We start from the raw sequence: 20957 nt of genomic DNA, 5'->3' as shown, positions 1-20957 counted from the left end.
ACATCACATTTTGGGACGTCTAGACCAAAATACTTAATTTTTTCCCATTTTTTTCTACAAGGGCCTGATATCCACTTACGAGGACATTATACTGCCACTGTTCTATCAAAAATTGATACAAATGTCCTCATATGTGGATCTCATTTTTCTCAAAAACAAAAATTAGGTAAAAAAAAAAAAAAAATCTGGTAATTCTTTGTTTTTACATTCTTTAGGTCCCAATCAACCCAAATAGCGAAGAAAAATTAAAAATGCATGCCATGAAAGAGTTCGGGTCTTAGTTGTTGATTTACATGATGAAATATTCAAATAAGTTTTAAAAGGCGTTCAATGGAGAAGATGTAATTGATTATGATAAATGATTTTGTTCACATAGACATATGAAACCAATATTTGTTCTACTGTGCTTATTGTTTACCTGAATCCTAAAATGTTTGCAGAACCCAACTACTTCACAAACGCTTTCTGGTCGCTTCAGCTGTTCATGGAAAGCATAGTCAAAGTAAACTGTCATTTGAGAAAAAAAAAAAGTGAGCTGGTAGACTGGTTGGCAGCTGCTTGAATACAATATCTCTATGTCTGCTACATACTCAGATGATATGTAACACTTGTTTGTGACAAACAGGTTTAAAGTTTCTGTGGCCAAAACTAAACTTTCACACTCTGTGACAATAAACAGTAAATACAGCAGGAAGAAGATGCCGGTATGTGTTGAGGTATGTATTTACCGTTTATCTGAACAGCGTTATCACTTAACAGACATCCATGCAATTGTTTAAAAAAATAATAATCAGTGGACAAATCAGTGCTCAAAGGTCACTCACCTCTAAATCTCCACACTTAAGAACTTTAGTTAAAAAAATAAAATAAATTGAATGTTCCTCTGCAGTTCTAACAGTAAAAATCTGAATTTTAAAGTGTTTCATAAACATATAGACTCACCAGCCACTTTGTTAGGTACACCTGTTCAATGCTAAGTACATTCTGATGAGAGAAGTAGCTCCAACTCAGTACTAGCAAGGTGTACCTAACAACGTGGCCAGTGATAGTAGATTATGAACGGGAAAACAAAACGATATCTACATATCGACAGTTCTTCAAAAACAACCCCACCCCCACTCCATAAAACCAGATAAACAGGCTTCAGCCCTGAGGAGGGGGATTGCTAAAAGCTCTCCATGACCTAAAGGGGATACTATGAAGCAACTTCAGTGTAGGAAGGCTTTCTTGGCATCGCTCAGACATATGAGATGGTAACAGAGGTTATCAACAGATCTTGATGTAGAAAACCGAGAGCAGCTTCACTAGTAATCTGGGCTTTCCACTTCAGGGTCGAGAAACTTTAATAACATACAAGAAAATATCGTGCCAAAAAGCAAAATGAGTGAGGTGGAACAAATCCAGCAAAAGAGAAACCGTGCAGGAAAGTGTCTTAATGCCTGCTCAATCATCCAGGTAAGTAAATCTCCAAAAGTTGATTCTGTTCATCTGGACGTAGCATTTTCAGTGGGAGAAACGTTTCGCCACTCATACCAGGACTCTGCAGTCTTTTTACACCTACAAGGCCAGTGGACACTCTTTCCATGATGAGGATGTACTCATCCTGATGAGGAAGGGACGCTGGTTTGAACGGGGAGTCAAGGAGGCCATTTACCTGAAAAGGGAAAGACCATCTCTGAATCGAGGAGGGGGCCAAAGGGTCCATCTTACAAATGCTGTGATTGCACCCGTTCCCCAACTCTGAATTGTACTCATGGCCTTTGATCAGTGGTTGTTGAAGAAGCCTGACGAAACGTTTCTCCCACTGAAAACGCTACGTCCAGATGAACAGAATCAACTTTTGGAGAGTGCAGAAAAAGTGTTAATCTTGTGAATTTATAACTGATTAATGCCAATTAAAAAAAACAACTGGTAAGTGACCAAACATAAAAGAATATGTGAACATTTGCTGCATCAGTAACCAAACACCTGTAAATTCCAGTGACAATGTGAGAGAGAAAGCATGAGTAACCTAACTGCATGGTTTAGGTTAAGTGGTGTTACTAACGTACCAACCAACAGGTCTGCATATATAAAGTTCTCTCGGGTAGTGATCTAACCATGGTGCGTGCTTTCATTAACAGAATTTATGATAATGGCACTGGTTTTAAACCTAAAACTCTAAACTCTAAACACACCTCACTAAGCCATTAATCTCACATAGCATGGGGTGGCTGTAGCTCAGGTGGCAGAGCGGAATCAGCCACTAACCAGAAGGTCGGTGGTTCGATCCCAGGCTGCTCCAGTCTGCATGCAAGATACTAACCCTATGATGCTCTCCGATGCATCCATCGGAGTGTGAATGTGTATGAATGTTAGATACTTAGCAAGTAAGCAAGCACTTAGAAGTGAATGGGTGTGATTGGGTGAATGAATTAGCTGTATAAAGCGCTTTGAGTGCTCGGACAGAGTAGAAAAGCGCTATATAAGAACCAGTCCATTTATCGTTTACATAGTACACCCCCGGCAGGCCTGTTCCTGTATTTGTTCAATCACATCAAATAGGAGATATGTCCACCATAGTACTCTAAAGCCTTTGAGTTTAGTTGCACAGTGCTTATAATACATGATTGCTTGATCTCAAACAAATAGTTTAAATACTGCAAGTTGAGTCATCCACAGTGGCTGGCCAACAAACACAACTCTGAAGACTCTTCTGAAATGTTTTCTCAGTATTCATTGTGTGTGTGTATGCACACTTCAGGCCAGCACTTGTCTCTGGCTGCACGTCAACAGGTGTGGCAAGAAGTATGATGCTGTGCCATCATCAGGGATGAGCTCCAGGAATTCTGCGGGGCTCATCTCCATAGCAACTACGACAAGCGTCTCTGTTGACAAAAAACAAGTCTCATTAAACTCAAGTACACACACACACACACACACACACACAGAAGATGTTACTTCCTCATACTTCTAGTTTCTTTGCCAATATCAGTAAGTAATTTCCTGATATTTCTTTAATTCCCATCATAATATATCCACTTACAGAAGTGGCTTGGGGAGTGCTCACACCAGTCTACCCAAGCCTGCTGCACCCTCAGAGTTCACTTTGTTTAATCATATTGTAATGAATTGCTATTCATTCCCCAGCACAGATCTCCAACACTTTCCCAATGACAGACGCCTCTATAAAAATTACTGCAAGAAATTAACAAATATGTGAGAGGACACGTGTCACCACTTCCCCAAATAAGACACATAATGCATAAAAACATCAATTTCCCTGTGCTTTTCAAAAGAACCCGAGTGAGGAGAGTAAGTGATGGGTACTCTGACCAGGATAGTTTAGATGAGTGTGAATGCTCGCCAGTGGTGGATTAGAGAAGAGAATCATGCACGGCAACAGTACCCAGTGTGAGTACACCTTTAGTCAAGTTTAATGGAGGCTTGGAACTTGTTGGTCAGTAAAGCTACATTTAATGTGCAGACAGGATTTAAGAAGCTGAATGACTGAATGCCTTTCCCTAGAAATGGGACAGAAGAGCAATTTAGTTGCTGAAGTTACAATTTACTGATGTTCCCTGAACACATTTCATGCAGGCAGTCAATTCTGCTTTTGAAAAGATTGACTGTGTCTGTTCAAAACATGACTACACAGAACAGACAGACTGTGGGTTTGGGCTTCAACCAAGATGAATGACTGAAAAAGTCGCTTGGCACACAAAAACAAAGACCAAACAGTAAAATAAAATTACATCCAGCTATTTTTTTTAAGACCCAGTTTAAGTTTTAGACCATTAAACTGATTAAACTGTTGAAACTGTTTGAAGATCTGGACTAAGATGACTTCATTGCTTGTCATTTTAAAATTGTATTCTACAGTTTAAATGATTCAAATCTTTTCCCTGAGCACGTAATCCATTATTAATTATAGGTTTCTGAATAGCTGAGGATGTGACTTAAAGTAGGGATTTAATGTGAATTCATTTCATGTCAAAAATGTTGTCAAACCTGCCAGACGGCTTTGCCGCGTAATAAAATTATAAGTCTGAACAATACAAGGTCATTAGTGAGTCATGACTGACGAAAGCACAGCAAATCCTAATTGTTTTAAACGAAAGTGAAAGTTCTTTGGAAAAATACCTCTACCTTTGAGAGCAGCCAGGAGGATGCTGTTGTCTGAGGCCACTCTTGTGCGATGACAAAGCTCTGGGAGGAGCTTTTGCCACCAAAGTGCCTGCGGAGATTAGACATGTGATTGAGACGGGAGTTGAATTAGGTGCGAAATTAAAAATAAACTAAAAAGTGTAGCTACAGACTTCAAATGTAAGCCCCGTGATCAGTACAGACCATGTTTTTCTCCTGTAACTGGTGATTGGCGTAGGGTATGATCGCTTGAGGACATCTGTCCAGCAACTTCTCAATGCTCCTATCATACTGCCCCCTTCTGGTAGCGCAAAGGAGGTGAAGGCTGAAGCCCCATAAGGTTTCGTCTGACAGGCGCTCCAACAAAGGCACGACGGAGCCCACAGACAGAGATGGACCACACAGCAGAGACTGCACACACAAACGGGAACACTTAAAATTACAATTACAGAAGAACAGCAGCTAGATTTTAAATTAAAGTCCACGAGAAGAAAAAGAAACATAAAGAAACATAAATAAACTGCTATATGTCACCAAGTCCACTACTGATAGCACAGATAAATGTTTTCTCTTCAAATGTCACTGACCTACATATTTATTGCAACAAGTTCACAAGCCATGGAATGCATGATGGCCCCGTATTACTATAAGTTCCAGTAATGACGGTGAATAGGGCCTCACCCTATGTGGAATGCAGCCATCAATTGTACACCTGTGCTTTGCCAGCTGAGACAAGTCAAACGTTTGCCACAAACAAAATGTATTTGTCACTGTGGCGGCGCGTTGTCTGCGGTGCCTCTGCAGGGGAGATGGAAGCGGTTCCTGACTGTCGTTGTTGTAGTCTGTATGTAATTGGCTGGTGGCTGAAAAGCTGCAGCTGTGTGTGTTTCAGAACAGCAACCGTGTGTGTTAGTAATAAAGATGCTGAAAAGCATTAAACTGTCACACACTGAAAGTCACCGGGGGCTGAAAACCTCAGTTACTTCAATGGCCAGTTGAAGATGGCTCCAAAAAACAGCTCCCAAATTTATAGCAGAAGGAAACATTTACAGCAACAAACAAAATAGATTTCCCTCTTCATAATGAATGTACTGGGGATATTTGTTTTGTTTTATAAAAAGGCATAAACCACAACTATCAGCACTTTCTCAACAGGAGTTTCATTTACTGCTGTAGGAGTACTGAGGGTTTTATTGTAAAAGCATTTAAGGGTTTTATTGTGAACAGAAAAAAAGGGGTCTGTTCACAACCGAGTAGAAGAAATTGTGTTTCCTGCACAGGTTGGGCAGCAATTCAGTGATGTCTCAGTGGCTGCATTAGTCTGTTATACACTAAGGTCCAACTATATTTGTTTTTTTCTTCTTTTACCTGTTTACTGAAACATCTTCCAATTATAGTTATATAATGGAGATCAATGGACTCAGATTGCATTTGAGGATATCCACATTCAGATTGGATGAAGGGTTGAGGAGTTTTAGCTTGTTAACATGTTCCACCCTCTTTTTAAAGTAATCGGACAGTTAACTCAAATGCCATTTCATGGGCAGGTGTGGGCATTTTCTTTGTTATGTCATTATCAATTAAGCCGATCAAAGGCCTGGAGTTGATAGCCCTGGTTTTTTGCTGTAAACCGACAACATGCGGTCAAAGGAGCTCTCTGTGCAGGTGAAACAAACCATCCTTAAGCTGCGTAAACAGAAAAAACCCTTCTGAGAAAGTGGTACTATAGTAGTGATGGTGTGATGAAGCCCCGTGAATGTGTCAAATCTTTCCGGCCAATCGGTTCACCAAGAGGCAGATCACACAAAGCAACGTTTAACAGCTCATTTGGATGTGCTGACATCTGCTGGTCATTCCATGTACAGCAGCCCTACTGTGATAATGCAAGGGGCTGACATAACAGTCGATATATAAATGTAAAAATGTATCAATTGGAGAATACCGATATGAGGTCCTGTATAATATAAATATACACACACACACACTAACAAATTATTTAAATGTTTTAATTGTTTTTTTTAATTTATGCAAATTCTCATGACCATTGATCAACAACCCCTGATCAAAGACCACTGATCAATGGCCATGAGTACCATTCACAGAGAGTTGGGGAATGGCTGCAATCACAGCATTGTAAGATGGTGAAAGATGGTGAATGGTACTCATGGCCATTGGTGGTCTTTGATCAGCGGGCCTTGATCAGTAGTTGTTGATCAATGATCATGAGAATTTGCATAATTATGATGAAGGAACTGACCTCACAGCCCATTGTTCCTACAGTGGTGCTAGTTTCAGTCATTATGCAAATGTACTGTTTATAAGATTGGGGAAACCTGCAGTCAGCTGAGACTGAAGAAGTCACTTGGATGAGTGATGAAATGTTTCTCCCACTGAAAACGCTACGTCCAGATGAACAGAATCAACTTTTGGAGAAAGAAAGCACTGCTGAACTCAGCAACGCTAAAAGACCTGAACACCCACAGGAGACAACAGTAGTGGATGATCACAGAATCATTTCCATGGTGATGAGAAAACCCTTTCACAACAGCCAACCAAGTGAACAACACTCTCCAGGAGGTCGGCGTATCGATGTCCAAGTCTACAGCAAAGAGAAGACTGCATGAAAGTAAATACAGAGGATTCACTGCGAGGTGCGAGCCACTCATAATCCTCAAGAATAGAAAGGCTACATTGGACTTTGATAAAAAAAAAAAACATCCAGAAAATCCAGCCCAGTTCAGGAAAAATACTGTTTGGAAAAATGAAACCAAGATTAACCTCTACCAAAATGATGGAAAGAAAAATGTATGGAGAAGGTGTGAAACAGCTCATCATCCGAGGTAGTGTGATGGCTTGGACATGCATGGGTGTTAATGGGACTGTGACACTGGTGTTTACTGATGATGTGGCAAAGGACAGATGCAGCCAAATGAATTCTGAGGTATTCAGATACACTGTCTGCTCCAATCCAGCTAAATGCAGTCAAACTGACTGCGCCGTGTTTCGTAATACAGATGGACAATAGCCCAAAAAAATACAGCCAAAGCAACCCAGGAGTTCATTAAAGCAAAGAAGTGGAATATTCTTGAATGGAAAAGTCAGTCATCTTAACCCAAGTGAGCATGCATTTTACTTCTTGAAGACTAAACTTGGGACAGAAATCCCACAAACAAACAGCAGCTGCAGGGAAGGCCTGGAAGAGCATTAAAAAGGAGGAAACCCAGCATCTGGTGAAGTCCATGAATTCAAGACTGTCATTGACAGCAAAGGGGTTTAAAAAGGTTTTCAACCAAGTATTAGAAATTAACATTTTATTTTCAGTAACCTTTGAGCACCTGAAATGAAGGGATTGTGTTAAAAAACGCTTTAGTTCCTCACATTTTTATACAATCTTTTTGTTCAACCCACTGAATTAAAGCTGAGAGTCTGCACTCCAGCTGCATCTGAGTTGTTTCATTTAAATATATATTGTTGTAACATAGAAGCAAAATTAGAAAAAAAGTTGTCTCTGTCTAAATATTTATGGACTTAACTGTATTGAATCCATGCAGTCAAAGCAGACTTTAGAAAATACCTGCAGTTTGTGCAGCGCCTCCAGGTGTTGGGAACTGGTAATGTCTGTTGGACTTAGAAGAATGAGCCATGGATACAAAGCACCGTAATGAGAGCACGAGTTGATCTGGAACAGACACAAACATGGGAGCAGCTGATTGGGTGAAACTCGTGTCTTTAAGATCTGGTTATTGAACAAATTAAAAGAATTGGGGGGTTACTAAACAGAGACCACCAAGTAGCCGTACCAGGTCATCAGCACTTTTCAGTGACTTGCGCTTTGGAGCCGTGTGCTTTTCTGACTTTGTATTTGTTAGACGGTCGATGTAGACAGAAGCCAGCCGAAACAGAAGCTCCTGAATGACAGCGTCATTTGATGATGCCATGAGCATCGCCTCCCAGAAATCGACCTGCAGGCTGTTTTCACAACGCAGCTCCTAAAAGTGTAGAAAGCATCAGATTCTGTAAAACTGAAATTAATTTTACATCCAAGTGTAGAAAGGCAGTAATACAAATCAGCGGGTTGATATACTATCCTCCAGGCACTGCACTTCCAGGTGCCAATAGTACCTTGAATATGTGATCGGCCTCTTCCAGCTTAACTTTGCTGTTCTCATGTAAAGCCACCATGGCAGCCACCAGCAGTCCAGGCTGAGAGTCAGCCATCTGGCGGGTTAAAGCTGTGGGATAAACACGTCTATGCTGGTTTGCACATCCACCATAGAGAAGCAGCCTTGGCTCCTCAATAAACCCGTACACTAGCAGCATCTACGCACAGAATGGAAAGGGACCAACTTTCTTTATTTTGGTCCATTTTGTGTGGAAAAGTATATAATATAGAAAAAATATGGACATACAATTATAAAAAAAAGAAGCAATATCATGTAGCAAACTTTGACCTTGCACTGCACCTTGAGCAGTTAGTACACCAAAGAAAACAAGTGAAATCCTGACCTCAGCGTGTCTCTCCATCAGCTGTGTGTACTGCTGCAGGTCACCCAAACGCAGCATCATGGTAGCCATGGTGATTGTCAGTGAAACCGACACGCCCACCGAGTCCTCCAGATTTTGTAAAATTTGCAGCGTCCGAGCAGGACTGACATTTATCATGCAGGGGCTGGTGCACACGCTTATGAGCATTACAGGCTCTGATTGGCTGAAAATGTCAATGACCTGATCAGCTGCTTCCTGCAGGGAAAGAAAGATTAAAAAGGTTTCTTCATTTTCATTCCCCGTCTCTTTTGATTCAATATTTTATATTTTTTGTTCCCTTACTAATTTCTTAAGGTTTGTTGTGCATATTTGTCATGTTTAAAACAAATTTTAATATTTGACAAAGACATTCTAAATAATTACAAAATGGTTTAAAATGATTATTTAAATTATTAAGGGAAAAAAGCTGACCAAACCTGCCTGGCCCTGTGTGAAAAAGTAATCTCCTCAACTTGTCAAATCATGCTCATTTAGATTTTGTGTACCTGACTGAGGGTCTGCTCCGAGTCTTCTAACAGGAAATGTTTCAGGTAAAACAGGAAGCCAGGGCCATAGGAGGAAGGGCTGCCCGGAAATGGCCGATTCCTGGACATGACCTCTGTGAGTGACAGACCAGACATCCTGTAGTAGGGCAGAGCAAGGTGACACTCCTTCTGACCGCCCCTTAGAGAAAAGAAGAGATTAAAAGTTTTGCTGAAACAAATTTTAATAAAATAGCCAGAAAATACAAAAACTGAAGGTAAAGGTGTCCAACAGAGTAAAATCTCATTAACTGAACACATTTAAAAACCCATAAAATGTTATTATCAATGCAGAATGTGCATGGACCTTAAACTTTAAAGGCTAAAAATAACAGAGGCTTCATCAGTGCCCTCATTAACCATTAAATTAAAGTGTATTTAGGTTATTTTGTCAGCGAGTTAAGCCAGTGAACATATTAAGGAGACATTTTCTACACATTCAAAGGGATATTAGCCCTCTAACCTGCCTGCAGGAGAGGTTGTGTGTTACCTGCTGAAACTGTCTCCCAGCTGGGCACAGTTCTCCCTCAGCGCCTCCTCCAGCACTTGTCGATCTGTCCTGTGATCTGCTGGGCCACCTGGGCCCGTCTGTTGCTCGTCTGATGCGTGTAGTAGAGCAGCACGCAGGAGGAGGTGAGCTTCGCTGAGGAGGTGTCGCAGACTCTGGGCCTGTGGGTTGGTCTCTGCATAACGCTGACTGTACTCAACCTGAAAAACGCACACAGACAAATCACAAGTGATTGCACAGCAGGTCTGTATTTGTTTAGTTTTTCATATTCATCATCAACAGTTGCGCAACACACAATTCAGGCAAATGAGAGTTACCATCTCCTGGTAGAGAGTAAAGGGGGTGACGGTGTCCACAACATAGAGGTTCCATCCATGTCCCGCTGCACGGCTTTCTTTGGTAGAAGACACCGTCCACCTCCTGCTCCTGAGATCAAACATTACACAGCAACATATAGAAAAATTAGCAAAGATTTTGACCATTGAGTCACAACATACACAGGAAGAATCCTGTACTTATACCCACCTTTGTTGTGATCTACTGTAGATATTTTAACTATAAAAAAAAAACTGCCTTTACAGGACACCAACAAGACAGTACAGACACACACAATAAACTAAACATTGCACAACAAGAAACAACAAACCAATAAACAAACAAGATATTCCCAGGAAAGAAAAACATTTTGGATGAAAAACAACAAAAACAAAAATATCCAAAATACACTGGATGGGAAACAAAGTGCATATTGCTGAAATGCAGTACTACATTTTACAAATTCAAAGAAATTGTTAAACTGGGCACACACTAAACAACTGTCAGAATGATCATGAGGACATAATCTAGCCTATAAGATCCGCTTCATTTGCTCTCAGTTAGTTTTTAGAACCAATTATTGCCTGTTGGTCTTTAAACAGGTTTATCATTTGACACCAACGAGTACAATGGTAGCCTGGGAGACTGTAAGCGCCCCTGGCTCCTCGCTTAGTAACTCTGCAGTAGGTCTGGATTGATACACCACTTTCCATTTAATTATTAGTTATTAATGATGTTTTTATCCTGTCTTCCTCCCCTGCCATCTGGTAAACTGCAGATTATACCTAATTTTTTGGCACATTTAGATCACGTGAAGCTACATGCGCTGTGCTACATCAGTGACTAACACTTCACAGCATAATTCAGCTGTTTGTTAAGTGTCTGCCCAGCTTTAACAAACAGTTAGTGAACAGGGTAACAGGAGCTTCATACCAAGGGTATGTTGAGGTGTTTGTTACACGGTGAGGGGCTTGTGTGTGCATCTGTGTCAGTCAAAGAGAAAGAGTTACAGGAATCCAGGAACCTCTGTGATAAAATTGTCTTTTTAGGTCAATTCTAGCACGATTAGTTTGTGAGAAAAAAAAAGACACAAACACACACTGAGGGCAGTTAGGCAGGTTACCATGGCTAGGTTTAGAAACTAAAACAGGAAGTGCTGTCTCTTTTAGACCAAGCTGCAAAACTCACACAAACACTTTAATCATTTGGTTTTTTGGGGCGATCGTGGCTCAAGAGTTGTGCGTTCGTCTTGTAATCGGAAGGTTGCAGGTTCTAGCCCCGGCTCCGACAATCTCGGTCGTTGTGTCCTTGGGCAAGACACTTCACCCGTTGCCTACTGGTGGTGGTCAGAGGGCCGGCAGCCTCGCCTCTGTCAGTGCGCCCCAGGGCGGCTGTGGCTACAATGTAGCTGCCATCACCAGTGTATGAATGTGTGTGTGAATGGGTGGATGACTGGATGTGTAAAACGCTTTGGGGTCCTTAGAACCAAGTAAAGCGCTATACAAATACAGATCATTTACCATTTTTTAAACAGAAATGACTGACTGCATACTGTCACAGGGTTTCTGAACTTCTTCACAACACATGCAACTTACTTGCTTAACGACCTTTTCTGCTAAGCAGTTCTTTATTTCTTATGAATCCAAAAAAAGTGATTTTAAATTTTTATATAATTTTATATTTGCCTTTCTTTATTTTCTATATCAAACGGCATGATCACTAAGTTCTTATTAATGAAATAATATGTTGTTCGTGATATTAGGTTATGCTTTTGGTATATTTGCATTTCTTTCTGTCTGTCAACACAATAGCTGGACAAGTTTTGAATGGATGCTGATAAAAGTTAGTAGAGTCGGGTCATGTTAACAATACGTTCAAATTCTGCCTTACACCCACCGAGGTCCTTAAAATCAACACCATGATTTATTGGTTGCCAAAAAGCTTATAACTAAGAAACTACGATTCTTACAAGTGTGGTATGTATTGTCAACATATAGAAAGTACCGTATAAGTGTTTAAAATTTAAAATTTGACCTCTGACCTCTCTTTCATGATCAATAGATTGATCTGAAGGTTGCACGGCTTTTAAAAACAATGTTTCTTAAATAAACTTGTGATCAAAAATTTATTTTACTAAAAAATGAGTTGAATCCCACACATGTCCTATATTAACATAAAAAAATAGGTTTCAGCAGAGCAAATAACAAACACCTTCACGCTTTCTTTATTTTTGCTGCACTGCAAACTCCTTAAAGTACGTTTAAAAAGAACAGAGATATACAAATATACCGAAAATACAATACTATTACCTTAAAGAGTAAATACTGCTTAGAAAGTGACCTCCCTTGGTGGAGGTTTGTGTTCTTGGAGTGCTTTTAGTTTTTTAAAATGTTTTTAATGGATTTCCTCTAACCTCTACACGGAAGCAAAGAAGAATCATTTAGTTTTTGAGGTGGCTGTAGCTCAGGTGGCAGAGCAGGTCAGCCACTAACCAGAAGGTCGGTGGTTCGATCCCAGGCTGCTCCAGTCTGCATGCCAAATATCCTTGGGCAAGATACTAACCCCGCGTTGCTCTCCGATGCATCCATCGGAGTGTGAATGTGTATGAATGGTAGATTACTTAGCACTTAGGTCAGAAAAAAGTGCTTGTGTGATTGGGTGAATGAATTAGTTGTATAAAGCGCTTTGAGTGCTCAGACAGAGTAGAAAAGCGCTATATAAGAACAAGTCCATTTACCATTTAGTCTTGTAACATAAGAGAAACAAGGGTTACAGAAGGGGACTTTATAAGGATTTCATTTGAGAACGAGAGTGTTTTGAGGGTCTCGTCATTGCAGCTTGGCCTGAAAGTGACAACAAGGACGGGGGTTGGATGGGTTTTGGGTTTGTCTTACAGTAAGGGGCGTGATAGAAGGCTCTCCAGAGCTGGCGTGGTTGCGGGATCAATTCCCACCGCCAGGAAAATACCAGTCAGCATGTTGTGTTCTTTCAACTCGCTATAATAACAACACACACGTACACACATACAGCAAACAGGCTCATAAATGTTCAAATATTTGTGCGTACATGCATGCACATGCAGGTAACTGCAGGGAAGTATCTGAGGTCAAACCTGAAAAAGCCTTTAAAAATCAAAAGGCGTACAAATCAACATGGCGGCGTGTGTGTGCGTACAACTTACAGGCCCCTGCGCTGTGTGCCGCGTTCTGTCTCCCCCGGTGTCTCTGCGTCGGCGGCAGAGAGCAGGATGACATGGCGCCCGTACACGCACATCGACCGCAGGCCGATGAAGAGCTGCATCCTGAGCGCACAGACCTCCAGGCTGCTGGGTGGGCAGGCCTTACAAACACAAACACAAACACACACGCGTAAATGTGTCTTTACAGACATGTAATAACAATCCATACAGATATTAGCGCCACCAACTGGATCTCTGCAGTGAGGGGAGCACTGAGGCTGAACTTTCTTTTAAATTAGCTTCACTTATTGTAAATACTGTAAATGGCGCGAACAGTGCCAGGCTCATACCTTCATGGTCGTATCGATGTAGGGGTCTTCAATCCTGGCTGCTAGAGCTGCACATCGTACTGTAAAACACTGCAATGCACTCCTACCAGCCACACAGAGAAATGTACTTGTAATCCACGAAGAAAGTAAGAACCACAGATTAAAAATTACACACCAACTTTTCTATATTTGGGTATAATTGGAATATCATGGAAATAAGGCTTGATGGGTTTGATGAAAAAGGTAATCTATCTGATGTTTGGTGAACTGTTGAATTTAGAGCCCTATTTTTTTGAAACCCTGTAAAATGTAAATACACACAGAATGCAGGCTCCTTCAAGGCTGCAGACATACTTTGTTATGACGTGCAACAGGTGGTCTGTTAGCGCCGCCTCCAGGACCTTCTCTGGATACTGATATGCTGACAGGAGCTCAACTCCACCCTTCAGACTGTACAGGTAGCCCGTGGTGGGGAGGGAGAAGAAGCAGAACACACATGTCGCTTCATTGGGAGACACAGACTGGTTACCTGGGGAGAGAGTAACAATCCCTCAAAAACAATGATTGGGCAAAAACACACACAAGGACAAAAAGAAAACGGATTATTTTTTACAACATGAGCAAACTGCACCGAAATGTGAAGGTGCTGTAGAAATACCACAGAGATATCTCTATAGCAATGAAGCTTTACATGCACTCATCACGGGCATGAATGTCATGGTATGACACTTTACTGAAATGCAATGTTTTTTAAAGTCATTAAGGATGTGTGCTGCGCAATCATTTCACACTAGAGCAAAACAAAGAGTTCAAAACATCATTAAAAGTCCAAAATTACCATGAAATTCATGCCTGTGATGACTGAATGTAAACTCCTGAACAGACTACAATGTCTAAGAAAAAAAAATTCTAACGCCATTTCTCCTCATTTCATAACAGATCATCTTGCACTGTTAACTTGTAGCATCAGCTACTGTTTCTTCACTCCAGTCAAGAAACCTGAATCTTGTCACAAAGCACCGACACTGATGTGGTACTCACCAGTGAACAACGGGTAAAGCTGCAGGGAGTGAAGCTGCATCTCATCCATGCTGCATCCTTGGAAGAACTCTGGAGAAAAGTGCCTGCAGGACCGGAGGGAGTTCAGTCAAACCTCAGCTGGGAGAAATATTCTTAAGGAACAAACTCAGAAGTGCAGACACACCTGAAAAGAACGTAAGAAAGTGCATACTGCCTTCCTTCTTCCAGCCCGGTTTTTTCAATGCTAACTGGGATGTCGCAGTCTTTAGCTCGATCGCCAAGTAACTCCTGGTGTCTCGGAACAACCAGAAAGTCAGCCTGGTCTTCCAGATATTCTGCTGTCCATGCAGAAAGATCACAGATCGCATATCACAGGTCACGCCTACATTTGATAAAATTTCTCATGCTCTGCTGCATGTGGACAATGTAAAAATATGAGCTTGAATGCATTTTTTATGTTGTTTTTTTAGTATTAAATCTGTAGAATAAAAACAAAAAGAATGCTTGAGAACTCTGTAAAAATGTCTAATTGTCAGCTTTAGTAATGTAAGTCATATTCATAAAGGTTTCTCTACTCATCCTTTTCTAGTTAAATAGAAAAAAATAAACCCCAAAGCCATGACTTAAAACACATTATAGAGCATTTACATGTGTGCCGTTACCGTTATTTGTGTCCAGTGGTTCCTCCAGAGTTTGGGGTTCAGAGGTTTCATCCAGTTTTAATATCAAGACTTCCAGCTCTCCTTGCACAGCCACATATGTTTCGCACAGTGCCACCTAGCGGTCAAAATATTTAGGAATAAAACAAAAACAAAAACAAGGAAAAATGCTCAAGTTAGAAATTTCCCAGTACTACAGAAATTGTTCTCTTTCTCTCATTATGTAAATGCAAGCTATCCACTCAGAAAAGGCTTACATTTTTAAATATAAAAAGCAGTGAACATGCTTGATATAACAGTTTGACACAGCCACAAATAAAAATAAGTGAAGAAAAGCACCTGCTTAGGTGTGAATTTTGGAAGGTGCAGGATGACGGAGCGTTCAAAATCCAGGACGGAAAGATTCTGGCTGGAATTTGAAGACTGAGCTGTTGGTAGAAAACAGGCCTATTGAATAGAAGCTTTTTAGTCCTAATTCACATCTAATGTAAACTCTTTGCTATATGAAATAAAATACACACGGCTCATTGTAAGACATCCTTCCCTGATCAATGATCAGATGATGATTTGTAGATAGTTGCGAAACAAAATGAGTGTTCGACTGAAAATATCTTAATAAATTAATAAATGTGTGTTTTTTTAGTTACCTTGACTCTGACCGCAGCGCTGCCGAGTGTTTGGCCAGCTGCTCTGAAGACTCTGATTCTCCTGATTTTCCTCCCAAAGAAACAAACATTATTCCAGTGTAACATAGTGTGTAGGTTATCAGTGAGTCTGCTCATTTTCGATGAAAGACGTTACCACAACATTTGATCTTTTTACAGCCAGCTATTAAAATAAATGGTGCTAAGCTGCCACCTTAACAAAACCTTAAAGTACCCTAAAGGTACTCATTATATTTGGAAAATACTTTAAAATCTTCTAAAAAAGAGTGCAAGTTATCAACAGTATGTGCGGAAAAAAAATCTTTATGTCCAAGACGTCCATATTATATTGAAGAGATATTATTTAAAGCAGGGATGTTAAACATAGGGTGTGGGGGCCTGAATCGGCCCATTAAAGACTCCCATCTGGCACACAAGACAACTTCAATTTGAATGAAGGAATTCATTTTTGGTTCAGTCCTGAAGAATAGGACTTTGGTTCTGATATAGAGCTTTTTTTCCCCTTAACTTGAGCACTCAAAGCACCGTATCACAAATCAGTACCACAAAATGGTGTATTGAATAAATGCAGCATCCATTCTGTCCTGAGTCCAGCATGAGAGGAAGACCAAATCCCAACGGAGATGCTTAAGAAGCACTAAGATTAATGTGGAAGGTATTGTGGAGCAGCAGACAAAGGTTGAAGCACCTTGAAATCGACCCTTATCAGAGAGAAGCTACACCGGTTTGCACAAAAGAGTAACACAAACTTAAATAAACAGTCTTTAACAAATTAAAGACATTATTGAATTGTAAATTTAAATGCAGATAAACTCCATAACGGCAATAAAGCGGGTAAACTTTGATTAAGAATTGAGTTCTTACCAGGTTCTGCTGGTTGTGTTGTCTCAACGTAAAGAGAACCAGAGTGTTCTCAGAGCCAACCAGCAGGTCTCCTCTAACCGGGCAGCAAGACACGGCAATGGGCCGCTCTGACAGAGGGATCTCAATAATCTCCATCTGCACTCCACCCCACACAGATGCTCCACCCAGCAAGTGGCCCAACAAACGAACCCCAACGCGGGCCTTCTCCTCTGCCTGAACAGAGGGAAAATAAGGCATTAACATATTTCCCAGTGTGTAATTAGAAAACAGCAATATACATGACAGCTGCAGACTGCCTTTGGTGGAATATAATTTGCTTATTTCTTCTTGCTCTCAGCATAATTTATCCATAACTACGCACATGTTTAAATGCTCTTTATACCATTTGCTTTGGCAGTCTGTCTCTAACATAGGTAAGCTTGGACATCTGACCATTGAGACTGATTGAGGGTGCTCGTGACCTCAATTTGAAGGTTTTGTATAGTGTACTGTGATATGAAGATAACAGGATGTACAGTTCAAATGAAGACAGCTAGCTAGAGAGCTAGAACAATCTGACAACCACATCTGAGTACCAGTTACAAAAAATTCACAGTAAAAATCTGACAGATAGTTTTTTCTTACAAAAGCTTATTATATTCCTCAGTTTAATCACATTAAAGCAACATAAGATTTATGTATAGAACCATAATTAAACTAATTCACAATGAGCCGAGTCAAGTTTGCCATTCCAAAGAAACGCATTGGAGATGATCTGCATCCATTAAAGCAGACTGATAGACTGACTGACTGATTATGTGTTAGCATCTATCTGCATTCATAATCTAGATGCTAGTTATTTACAAACCTTTGCTACGCTTTGTGAGACTGACCGCAGCCATTTCTAGGTGGACTGCAACTGCTTGGAGACAGGTTGCATACCACCAGAGCGAGGTAATCCTAGTTAAAGGTGGTGTGCATTCAACTGCTGGGCAACCAGTTGGTCACTGCAACTACTTGCAATCTGCCGCCGAATGAAAAATCACCTCGCAACCACTTTTTCCCCTAACCACAAGGAGGTTTCTGTCCTATTTTTACTCTTGGGTGATTTGGACTCGAGATGGTTCTTGTGTACCTGGTAACGCCAGTTGGTGTAGGCTCTCAGGTAGGTGGCATTGTTCTTTTCCTCAATGGTCACCAGGTAGTCTCCTAGAAGTGAGTGAGCACAGAGGAGGCAATGATAAAACCCAAGATTTTTCAGTGTCTAGTGTCTTTGTTTTTGATGCCTTTCCAGTTTACACTGTCATCACTTGAAGCCATTTTGCTCACATATGGGAGACAGACAGCAAAAAAGTGCATGTCAGTACGGAGGGTAGAGGAAGACAGGAAATGTCTTTACCTATCTTGCTATGCTGGATGCTCCTCACAGCGCCCATGGTGGAAAAGCGGCAGATGAGGGGGCAGCCCTCCACCTCCAGATTGTACGCCTCCACCTGGATTCAGTTCAGCACAACAGTGTCAGGCTACTACAAAGGGTTAGTTACTAAATGCTTAAGTAAGATGAGGAAGACAAAACATCAATAATAACTAGGGATGGGTACCGGTGTCCGGTAGTAACCAGACCGAAAAGCAGCGCACATTTCGGTGCTTTATTTCAGTGCTTTTTTTTTTCCTGAGCTGTGATACACTTTAGATTCTAGCCAATCGTTTTACATTTCCGAGGATAGTAGGCGGGTCCAGGTACGTACGTTCTTTTAGAGCAGAGCTACAGATTAAAAATGCCCAAGGCGAAGCGGTCAAAAGTCTGGCTGTACTTCACAGCAAAATATGCAAACTCAGCAGCCTGCAACAAGTGCTTTAAGCTGATACTGTGATACTGTCAAAGGAGGTAACACCTCAAATCCGATGAAACACCTGGCGACGTATAGCATTTTTTTAAAAGCCGAGAAATGCGCCGTATTTGATAGCTTGCTGCGAGACCTCACACCGAGCACATCTACTGCGGGTGTGGTGCCTGTTATCAGACCCGGAGTCAGCAACATCCCCCAAAAACCCGAAGAGGAGAGTCCTGGCCCCTAGCCCTGCCAGTGTGCGTGAGTAGCTTAATGTTGTTCGTGTGTAATTTACGTTGAGTAGGTTAACCACGCTATTACCTTAATGCATGTAAGGTGAACTAGCAAACATCATCATAGCTACATGCGGCTGCCTTCTTGTTTCATGGCAGATACTCCCTTCACCCTGGCCAAAAAGGCTAAAATGACCAAAGAAAAAGTGGAAAACAGTTAAACATGAGAGGTTTTTGGACAAAGTTTGTGTTTTTTCCATTGTTTAAGCACTGCTTCCAGCCAAGAATGATACCATATATGCCCCATAGCTGCAGAAAAGGCTAACATTGTTATCTTTTTACAAAAAAACAGCTGAACATGAGAGGTTTTTGGACCAATTTTGTGTTCTCCATTATTTAAGCACCGGTTTGAGCACCGTTTAAGCACCGGCACCGTTTCAAAAGTACCGGTTTGGCACCGGTATCGGATAAAACCTAAACGATACCCATCCCTAATAATAACCTTTGAGCATGATGTAATTCAAGTGGTCTGGAGCAAAATTAACCCGTCCCAGTGTAGTTAACGGGACTGATATGCCCTCAAATACCTTTGCACATCTGGTGGGAGAGGCTTAACACAAAACTGACTGTTTTATCTTATTTTGCCTCGCTACCACCAAAGTTATTACTAAAATAAATACATTTTTAAAAAGGTCACAAACTGTAAACATAAGCACATTAAAGCAACCTTGCATCCTCCAGTCGCCACCACAAAAATAGCTCCACCTCCACAGCAGACCAGTCCGGGTTCCTTCTCCACCTGAGCCACAGAGAGGGAAAGCAGTGAAGACGAGCGTAGGTAATAAAACACGGCTGACACGGGATCAGCGTCAGTCAGGTTTCACTTTACCTGCACAATCTGCTGAGAGGAGAAAGGATGGCAGTTGTAGACGTGCACCATGTTTGGTCTTCTTCTGGCAAGAGGACTCTGTACAAGGTGGAAATTTAAAACAAGAACAAAAAACCAAAACATTAGTTAAGGTGCTTCATTCTTACTTTATCTGTGTTTCTCAGAGGCTTCATCCATCAGGGTAAACAGGACTACTTCAAGAAAAGGATGCACTTAGTCTCAGGCGCTGGATTGTTTATTGATGAGGACTGATGCCATCTGGAAAGTTTTTCCTTTATTTGACACATTGGGCTAATTTGCATACTTGCACATATAATTCTCGTGCAGTTTTTTTTTACTTTTTACACATAAACATCATATCACACACACACATGAATTTCACACGAAAGTGTCCTTCCTCCATTTCTTTGGTAGATATTTGTTGGCGTTTACTAGGAAAAGTTGTTGTTTTTTTACTGATCTGCAGGTCTGCGTCACAATTCAAACTACTTTTGACCAGTGAATGAGGCTAAAAACTCTTTCTGCAGACTTTCTCTCAAACTTTAACATCAGTCAGGGGGGAAAGGCGAAACTATTGCAATTAAATCTCGAGGACTGCGGGAACAACACGGTTGTAATAAAGGTAAAAAGAAAAAGAAAACACACACTACAAACCTCTGTATTCAAGCCTGAATTTCTAGCCGTCCATGTGGGCCCGAAGCAGGGCTGTGGTCATCCCTGTGTTATTTCTGTAATCGATATCACATGCAGCAGTCTTGTGAGCAGCAGCAGCCCCGGATTGTTTCACTTCACATCACATGAGCTCTTCGACCGACTATTTTCGTTCTTCTTACTTTTTTTGACTTTCTACATAAAACATGCGACAGACGTTTTCCTTCGTGAAGTCGCTTTTCTCGCGGATTCTCCTCTCTTCCTACTTGAGCTTCGCTGCTGCAGTTTATTGATTTCACGCCGCAAAGAAAGAGGAAGTAAAACGTCAACCACAACAATCCAGCGCCCGCCCTTTTCTGCTTTTGATTGGCTTACGAGCCTGCTTGTATTGCGTTCAACTTTTTTACTGGTTATCGAGCTGTCATAAAGTAAAGGGCTGGTTCTGTTTTGTCTTTTGTGTTTTGTCTTAAATATTTGTTGACATTTTTCATATACTTTCGTGACTTCTTGTAACCCATTACCATTTTGCAGATAGTATGATATATCATAGTATCGCAGAGCAGTTTACCTCCTCCATTCAGTTTAGAGTATGAGTCCTGAGAGACAGGGCACCACTAAGGAGGGCCGGGGGGGGCACTGGCCAC

The 20957-nt window shown here is 41.1% G+C and overlaps 1 protein-coding gene across 3 annotated transcripts; it reads right to left on the bottom strand.

Moving 5' to 3' along the window:
* Positions 1–154: 154 nt before the first annotated feature.
* hps3 (HPS3 biogenesis of lysosomal organelles complex 2 subunit 1) lies at positions 155–20606 on the bottom strand. Of its 3 annotated transcripts, XM_087830344.1 has the most exons (25): positions 20317–20606; positions 19663–19740; positions 19501–19572; positions 18108–18201; positions 17844–17917; positions 16730–16942; positions 15848–15917; positions 15540–15628; positions 15204–15318; positions 14726–14879; positions 14563–14645; positions 13876–14050; positions 13543–13624; positions 13196–13353; positions 12909–13010; positions 10017–10125; positions 9682–9899; positions 9156–9333; positions 8632–8865; positions 8248–8445; positions 7926–8114; positions 7700–7804; positions 4330–4536; positions 4129–4216; positions 155–2867 (listed from the first exon to the last, which is right to left on the bottom strand). In XM_087830344.1, the coding sequence occupies exons 2-25, from the start codon at positions 19711–19713 to the stop codon at positions 2740–2742; spliced, it is 3186 nt and encodes a 1061-aa protein (XP_087686470.1). In that variant the 5' UTR covers positions 19714–19740; positions 20317–20606; the 3' UTR covers positions 155–2739. The 3 variants fall into 3 exon arrangements, with proteins under 3 accessions (XP_087686470.1, XP_087686467.1, XP_087686468.1); XM_087830341.1 differs by lacking the exon at positions 12909–13010 and having other exon boundaries at positions 156–2867; XM_087830342.1 differs by lacking the exon at positions 12909–13010 and having other exon boundaries at positions 156–2867; positions 14726–14876.
* Between the last annotated feature and the right edge of the window lie 351 nt (positions 20607–20957).

Source organism: Neolamprologus brichardi, chromosome 17, assembly GCF_056152115.1.
Source record: "Neolamprologus brichardi isolate AB-2024 chromosome 17, ASM5615211v1, whole genome shotgun sequence".
Lineage (NCBI taxonomy): Eukaryota > Metazoa > Chordata > Actinopteri > Cichliformes > Cichlidae > Neolamprologus > Neolamprologus brichardi.
Note: the sequence above shows the minus strand (reverse complement) of the source record. Positions and strands in the feature narration are given on the sequence as shown.

Coding starts and splice junctions, on each gene's coding strand:
- hps3 (XM_087830344.1), bottom strand. CDS start 19,713: ATGGTGCACGTCTACAACTGCCATCCTTTCTCCTCTCAGCAGATTGTG. Junction 19,573..19,662: donor CCTCTCAGCAGATTGTGCAG/GTAAAGTGAAAC, acceptor TCTGTGGCTCAG/GTGGAGAAGGAACCCGGACT. Junction 18,202..19,500: donor TGGCGACTGGAGGATGCAAG/GTTGCTTTAATG, acceptor AACTGAATCCAG/GTGGAGGCGTACAATCTGGA.